Source organism: Abramis brama (genome assembly GCF_963993115.1).
Source record: "Abramis brama genome assembly, chromosome: 13".
Taxonomy (NCBI): domain Eukaryota; kingdom Metazoa; phylum Chordata; class Actinopteri; order Cypriniformes; family Leuciscidae; genus Abramis; species Abramis brama.
In genome coordinates, this window is record NC_139975.1 from 4,815,684 (window position 1) to 4,824,254 (window position 8,571).

At 41.3% G+C, this 8,571-nt stretch overlaps 1 protein-coding gene across 2 annotated transcripts in view; it reads left to right on the plus strand.

The window, feature by feature from the left end:
• Positions 1-8,571, plus strand: part of diaph1 (diaphanous related formin 1) — a 108,675-nt gene that overhangs the window by 35,012 nt on the left and 65,092 nt on the right. For both annotated transcript variants that reach the window (XM_084133110.1, XM_084133111.1), the window contains 3 exons: positions 232-348; positions 5,731-5,846; positions 7,751-7,815. In XM_084133110.1, the coding sequence (XP_083989236.1) occupies positions 232-348; positions 5,731-5,846; positions 7,751-7,815 (298 nt within the window). The remainder of the gene's footprint in view (positions 1-231; positions 349-5,730; positions 5,847-7,750; positions 7,816-8,571) is intronic.

Below are 8,571 nucleotides of genomic sequence, written 5' to 3' on the forward strand. Positions count from 1 at the left end.
TTAAATAAGTTTGTTTCTTCTAATTCAGTGTTAGTTTTATTTCAGATAGTAATTTTAGTGTGTCAACTTAAACTAAACAAAAACATTGACATTTTGGCTGTCCAATGAACTGAAATCTATCATCAAATATTTATTTTATTTCAGCTTAATGTGTTTAATAGTGTAGTTAACAGGTGTATTTTCAGGTGTTATTCTGAGTAATGCTGTTGTTCTTTAACTCTGTGTGTTCACTGATGTGACCGAAGTCTTCCAGATCTTGATGAACACAGTAAAGGACTCTAAAGCTGAACCTCTGTTCCTGTCGCTGCTCCAGCACCTGCTTCTGGTGCGAAACGACTACATGTCCAGGTATGAGCGCACATCACCCCATACTAACCCCTACTGTGACCTTTGACCCTCTCTGAGAATTACAGACGTCACAATTGAACTTTGAGTGAATTCAGTTGATGTGTGCTGTATTAATGAAACCGTGATTGACGACTAGTTGTCTGTCACATCGCTGACATACATATATAAGTCTGAGCCTCGAGGGTTATTTAGCTGTCAATCACTGATGTTAGAGATGTCAACTTCTCTCAGGTTGCGAAAAATGGCAGAAAGTGAGGTTATTGTGTGGTTGAGGAGCAAGAAAAACACCTGTCAAGAGTTTAGATTGATGAGAGAAGGAAAGAAAAAAGTTGGAGGGGTGAGACATGATATAATGCTCTGTTTTAAAACCCTAGTAAGTTCCCTAGCCTCTCTGCTGTCTGTGTAGACTGCATAATAAAAGTCATAGAAGTGACTGTGTTTGAACACAATACTCCATGACACATAAATAGTGCCGCTCACCTGCATTATTTTCATTAAAGGACAATTCCGGCGCAAAATGAACCTTGGGCTTAATAACACATGGGTACCGAGTCGACCTTCGCTGGGATGTGTTTTCATGCTAATCGAATGTACCCAGTTTTAGCTTGAATCACGCTAGCTTGAAGCTTATTACGCTAGTATATAGGTACCCTGGTAATCCAGAGTTCTCGCGAGAGCACAAGTTGAATTTGCTCAGCGAGTTACTCTGGCGTCGAGTAATGATGCTCATTAAATATGCCCTTGTATCCGAGCTGCACCAATCACAGCGGGTTATCTGATATAGGCGGGCCAGAGGCGAGATGACGACAGCGCTGTGACGTCAAAGTCATTAGTAAACATTGCAAGATGGCTATGGATGTTTGAAACGGCTTTGGCCGCTACAATGAACGAGTTAGACTTGGCTTTTTATCTAAAAGAGGAACAGAAGACTCCTCTCGAATCGTTCCTTTGCAAGAAGGGCGTTTTTGCTGTTTTGCCGACCGGATACGCAAGAGTCTAATCTACCAGTTAGCTCCGCTGGTAGCTAAGCGTATGGGGCTTGTTGTGATTGGTCGTAGTGTTATCCAATTGCGTGCAGTGAGATTTTCAAATGCATGCTTGGTGCCGCCCCTCGAGCTGGCCGATCTTCATTAGTCGACGCCAGACCATTAATCTTTCAGATTTGGGTCTGGATTTCCAGGTTAGTATATAGGGCATAGAATAAGTAAAAAGAAATCGCTAGTTAATACCACTAACAAGGCTCAAAATAGCCCCACACTAACAAGGTAGCATAATGAGGGTCCCTACGTGCAAACCTAAGTGTACAGACAGTTTAATAAGAAGATACTTTATAAAGACCGTACACTTCGCGTATACAGGCAGGAGCCATCTTTGGAAAACAGTCTCGACCAGTCGAACCACGGACGCGGTGCTACGTGAGCTGAACTGTGACTTGGAAACTCATATGGTCCGTTGTTTCGTGGTTCGACTGGTTGAGGGAAAAAAAAAAAACGGTCTAAAAAAAACAAACATTTTTATTAACTGAAATAAAATATAAAACTTGAACAGCATTTCTCTAGCCTGACAAGCCAGACCCACATCAAGATGTTGGGTCTGGGAACACACCATTGGCACGGCTCAATCCGAGGGGCGGGATTAACGGTTGTCTTTCAGATTCCCTCTGCACGCAATAGGATAGCGCTACAACCAACCAGAGTGTTTTCCCACCAGGAGCTGGTTGATAAATTAAACATTTGCCGTATCCGGTCGGCAAAACTCTGAACACATCTTCCTTTTTTAAGAATGACTGTGAAGTTATCAGGGTTTCTTTGCCTCAGTGTCTGCCAAAACTTGAAAAAAGGCTTCAGTCAACTTTAGAGGGTGCATGGAATAACTCAAAACATCTGATTTTTCATTATCGAAGCAATTTATTGAAAATCTCTCAGCAATGACTTGATCTTCTTGTACTTGTTTTCAATGGATATTTCAGATGGTTAGCTTAATAACCAGTCAATAATATTCAGCCGTTCTTTGTTCTTTTCTCAAAGAAAAGCTTAACTCCAAGTCTTCCAGAGTCGAAAGGCCCATCTTCTTTGTTTTCAAGTAGTAGGGAATCATCACAACTCTGCCGTCATTATGTTAAGCCCGCCCACCGACTCTATACACGATGTGATTGGCCTGACTAGAGTTTGGTTTTTCCAGCTCGCAAGCCAACGGAGAGTTGCTAGACGACACTGATATAAAATAAAATTTGAGATGACTTGGAAAAAGTGTCCCAATCAACCTGAATTCACCCTACTAAAATAACTAAAGCTAAATAAACACTAATAAAATCCACATTTATCTCTCTGCATCCATCATCCTGGATAATAACTGTACTGTGCTCATTCAGAGGTTGTCTTCTCATTAGAGATGGATTTGGTCAAACGAGGCTTGTTGGAATTAAACTGCTTACCAAATCCAACAGCCTTTGAGTCGCCAACGGTGCCTTAAAGGGACAGTTCACCATAAAATGAAAATAATGTCATTATTTACTCACCCTGCTGTTGTTCTAAAATCAAATCATGTCATCAAATATGGAGGAATAAGTGCACAAGTCTTATGGACTACTGTTATGATGCTTTTGCCTCACTCTCTGTTCAGTATAACTGACTGAAAAAGAGCAACCAGGACAGTCTTTTACACATTTTTTTCCTGTTATGTTACACAACAGAAAATAAGTCATACAGGTGCAGGAGCAGATGAGGGTGAATAAATAATGACAGAATGATCATTTTCGGCTGAACTGTCCCTTTAAGAGATTATATTGTAGTTATTCTCACTACAAAGTGAGAGTTTATGGATAAAGGAGGGAAACGAGAGATGGATGTAGTCTGAGACTAGGAGACGTTTGATTGATGGGCAGCAGGAGGCGGATGCGGTTGCCGATGGCGACCGGCTCTAAATAAGAACCCAGCCACTGTGTGACACCCCCGCTTCAGTTAACTACCAGATATACACACACACACACACACCGATGCATTTAAGAGGTTTTTTTTTTGGCAGGAAAATGATTGCAGTGGAGAAAAGACACACATTTCTTTCATTTCTGTTTCTCTAACCTGCACGTCTAAAATCACCCACACACTCTTATTCTCTCTTAAGAGCTCTCTCTCTCTCTCTCTCTCTCTCTCTCTCTCTCTCTCTCTCTCTCTCTCTCTCTCTCTCTCTCTCTCTCTCACTCTCTCTCTCTCACTCACTCACTCACTCACTCACTCACTCACTCACACACACACACACACACACACACACACACACACACACACACACACACACACACACACACACACACACACACACACACACACACACACACACACACACACACAACAAAGAGATGGTGTGAGAATGAAAAGACACGGACAGATGGAGAAACTGTGTGTGTGTGAGGGTTTGTAAATGCTTTCAGGATGTCAGACTTGTTGCTTGTTTCTTGTCTGCTCAATGTGATCCGACAGGCAGGAAATTGGAGAGCCTGTTTCTGTCATCTGTGTGTGTGTGTGTGTGTGTGTGTGTGTGTGTGTGTGTGTGTGTGAGAGAGAGAGTGGAATGTTAGTGAACTGCACAGTATATATTGTATACTACTTTTTAGCGCATTGCATAATGGGATACATTGTCAAGGTTTCTTCTTTTGCATCCTGTGCATTTTACCAAATGCAGTCGATCACTTGTGATTTTTCATGGATAATGAAAATTCTCTTACTGTGCACAGCGTTCGTACTGCATACATAATGAGTGCTTAATTATTTAGAGTTTAAAGAACACAACACGGGATATGTTTTAAATGGCATACTAATTTTTTCTTTTCTTTTATATTTTCTCACACTTTGTGTTTGAGAAGCATCTCTAGCCCTTCATTTCATGCTTATCAGTCTCTCAGTTCTTCACACTATTGATTTGAATGCTTTCATCCAGTTGTTTTTAGATGTTAGAGAAAACCTTAAAGGAAAAGTCCACCCTTAAATTAAAATTCTGTCGTCATTCAGTCAAGTCTGAGACGATTAGCAGAATGTTCATGATTCTGGCACCCATATGATGAGCATCAAGTGCCATGAAGCATCATAACAGAAGTCTGTCTGACTATATTCCAGGTCTGTTGTGTGAGAAACAAGTTAATCACAAACTTGTGCCGAGTTTGAATGACGAGTGTGAGACCTGGTGGACTGAATAAATCTTCTGTAGGATTTACTTTGCAACTACATTTCACAAATAATTACAAAGTAAAAAAAGAAGGGTCGCAGAATGATTTCAGCCTGATCTAATGAGATGAACCGCTCGTTTAGTTGTAGATTATGAGCAGAGAAGTGAAATAAATGTTATGTAAAGAGGTAAATGAGCGAGAACTGAGAGTTTTCAGAAAGGAGCTGAGCAAGAGAAGTGCGAGACGGAGCCGTTCTCCGCTGCCATCAGCAGAATCGTTTCATGAGTTTCTCTTCAGCGATTAATGTGCTGACACACGGCAGAAAGTGACGACGCCTGCGTATAATTATCCTCCAAATATAACCGCAGCTCAAATCCCCGAGCGGCCCGTCTGCCCACAAACAAACTCTCGTTTCACCACTTTAATCACTGGCGAGAGAGAATTAATTAGGATTATTCTGATTTCTCCAAAAGCCCCTGGTTAAACTCAAACGAGGTGCTGGGGTTTAAAAACACGGACACTAGGGGTCTCTCTCGCTCCACGGAAGAATCCGCGAGCTTGATGGAGGGAGGGAGAGGGAGGGGGAGAGAAAAGAGGGCAAATAAAGGAAAAAGAAACAGCTTGGTGGAAAATGAAGAACATATCGAGTTCGTTTCACACCAGGTCAAGATGGCAGATTTCTCACAAATGGACTGTCTGAAACAAACTCTCAAATATCAAACCATCACACACACAAACACGCAGGTGTCAGCTATTTTCAGTCTTTCTCTCTCACACACACACATTAAAATGACATCTGACTACACAGTTACACACAATCCCATATACAAAACTAGTGAGCTGCCTACCTAGACAGCATTTCTGAGAATCAGTTGATTTAAATCAGCTTATGCACTATTTGTCGTCTTATTTATTCTTCAGTTTCTTCTTATGTTTTTAATTTGCTATGTTGAGCACTTTAATTTACATTGTGTGTGAACTGTGTTGGATAAATACACTTGCCTTGCCTTAAATTATCTACGGTGTGTCATTTTGAAAGGTCACTGGAGGTCGTCATGGAAGGCTGGTGTGTGTGACCCTGTGTCGAACAGTGTGATGAAAATCTCTTACTTTATTTTATGAACTCAGCCCTCAATATCTCAGTTTGGCTTCCTTCCGAGCTTCAGATCTTCCTTACTGATGGTCGTCCAACACCGACTGACGTGTCTCTCTCTGTCTCTCAGGCCTCAGTACTACAAACTCATCGATGAGTGTACGGCTCAGATCGTTCTGCACAGGAACGGCTGTGATCCCGACTTCAAATGTAGGAAGTTTGAGCTGGACGTGGGTTTTCTGATTGGTAAGACACACACACACACACGCACACACACACACACACACACGCACACGCACACGCACACGCACACGCACACGCACACGCACACGCACACGCACACACACACACACATACATTTGTTTCACTATGTTAGTGAGGACATTGCATAGACTTCCATTGATTTTATATCAGGTTAATGATATTTTATTTTCTATGGCCTAACTCAACCCCTTCCCTAAACCCACCCATCACAGAAATATGCAAAACACTAGATTTAAATAAATACTTAAAAAAATAATGTTTTGGCCGATTTATGAGCCATTTAAGATGTGATGATCCGTAAAATGTCCTTACTAGTCGGTTGTCATAATATATCAATTTAAAAGTGAGGACATCTAGCCCTCACAAGTATAGTTCAACTTGTACACACACACACACACACACACACACACACACACACACACACACACGACACTAAAATGCCACATAGAACCACAGGGTGGCACCGTTCAGATCATCTCCAGTCTCATCCAGAGTAATCCGGCTGGACATTGAGAGTGCTCACAAACAAGCTCTTCAGGATTTAATGAAAACAAGCTCATTTTCTGATTATTAGTATGTAGTATTTGTCAGAGACGGTGTCTGGTTTGGCTCACATCGGCTGTGTGGGTCTGATGTTTGGACGAAGCTTCTTCAGCTGTGCTGAGGTTCTCAAAAAATATATTATTTAGGCCTAAATGTAAGATTTATTTGAATCGAATATACAATTTCCATCCATTTGGATTACACTGCAATGTGATGCATATATGTCACTCATACATTAATGAAACAGTTAAGATTTCTGTAATAGTACTACTAAACTCAACGAGTTTTAAATACACACTAACCAGATTTATATATGTATTATAGATAATAATATCGATTATAGATTTGATATTACATATGAACTTCTGTATTTCCTTCCATCATACTTATGTATCTCCATTACTCCTCCTGAACTTTCAAACTTATTACCATGTTTCCTTCCAAACTTCCTTCCACAATAGCTTCCATTCTTCCTGTCATACTTCTATACGTCCGTGTGAACTTCCATGCATACTTAGCTTAGCTCTGAACTTCCTTACTTCTGAACTTCCTTTCATACCTCATCACTTCTTTCAAGCTTCTTTCCACACCTTCTTCCATTTGAACTTCCTTCCATACTTCCATCAATATTCCCAAACTTCCCTCCTTTCCTTAATTTTTCCTTATATACTTCCTTTTGTACTTTCGTTTGAACATCTTTTCTTCCTTTCAAACTTCCTTCCATATTTCCATCCTTCATTTAATACTTGCTTATGAGCTTCCATGCATACTTTGTGCTTCTGTATGTCCTTTCAGACTTCCTTCCATATGAACTTCCTTGTGTATTTTTCTTTCAACTTCAAATTTTCCTTGCATAATTTTACTTCCTGCTGTACTTCCATTTTTAATTCGAATGTCCCTGCTGAATAAAAACTTTCTTCAAGTTCTCTGTCACCTCTGATCTCATTATCATATCTCACCATAAACTCCTCCCATTGGCTTCTGACGTCAGTGCTGACCCTCTCTCTGGTTAAACTAAGCTTAGTCCGCTTTCCTCAGACTCTTTTTAGGTTGGTGTTTGTAACAGACACGCGTGCGAGTGATATTGATCTGGAGTTCACAGAGACTTTAGGGTTTGAGAACAGACACAGAAGAGTTTTCCAGCAGCTTTAGATGTATAAATGTAGCGAGCGAGCTGCAGATTTTAATTAGATCGTTCAGTAATCAGAGCACGAATCACAGGAGCAAAAGAGACTTGTCGCAGTGAAAGGCACTTTATATACACACACACACACACACACACACACACACACACACCTATAAAACCATCTATTCACTCGCTGTCTGTCTCTCTTTCTTTCTAGATAACATGGTTGATCAGACCAAAGTGGAAATCAGTGAAGCCAAGGCCACGGATCTGGCAAAGAAGGTATTGACACACGGACAAACACGCTTGAGTCAGTATGAATGACACGGGTTTAAACCAAATTAGCGTCCTCCATTATGGATCAACAACACCAGATCTACTGCGGCATCACACACAGACACACACACACACAGACACACAGCCGCTGCTCCCAGACGCCCCCCCGCTGTCTCAGTGCGCCTGTCAGTTGACAGATGTGTAATTTGGGAGGTGAGACAAGCAGAACGGAGCCAAACTCTCCAAACACAGTCTACAATTACCTTGCGTGTGTGTGTGTGTGCGCGGTGTTAAGATGCCTTTTGGTCGATCGGATCACAAGTGGACGATGCTAAATACAGGTGTAAACCGGGTCTAAAACGTTTTGAGCTTGTCCACTTCCAGAGGTCGTCGAAAACGCATTCGACTGGATTGCTGTCGTAGTGTAAACGCTCATGTGATCGAATGTGTTCGAACAGACATAAAACACCGTCTGCTCTCCACCTACTGACCTAATGCTTTAACATTATGGAAAACGCTCTAGCCAGACGGGATTACACTTTGTCGAGTGGAGACCAAAGTTTGGTTTGAAGATGAAAAACACACCAAGCACAATGTTCTCTCATCATTCCTGATTTCTAACACACACTCACAGCGTTCGGCTGGTGTTGCGTCTGTCAGAGCAGAAACTAAAGCTGATGTTCTCTGTGTGTTTTTCTGTGTCTCCGGTCGTGTTCATATGTAAATTGCGTGAGCTTATTTTATCCATTAGATGGAAAGATC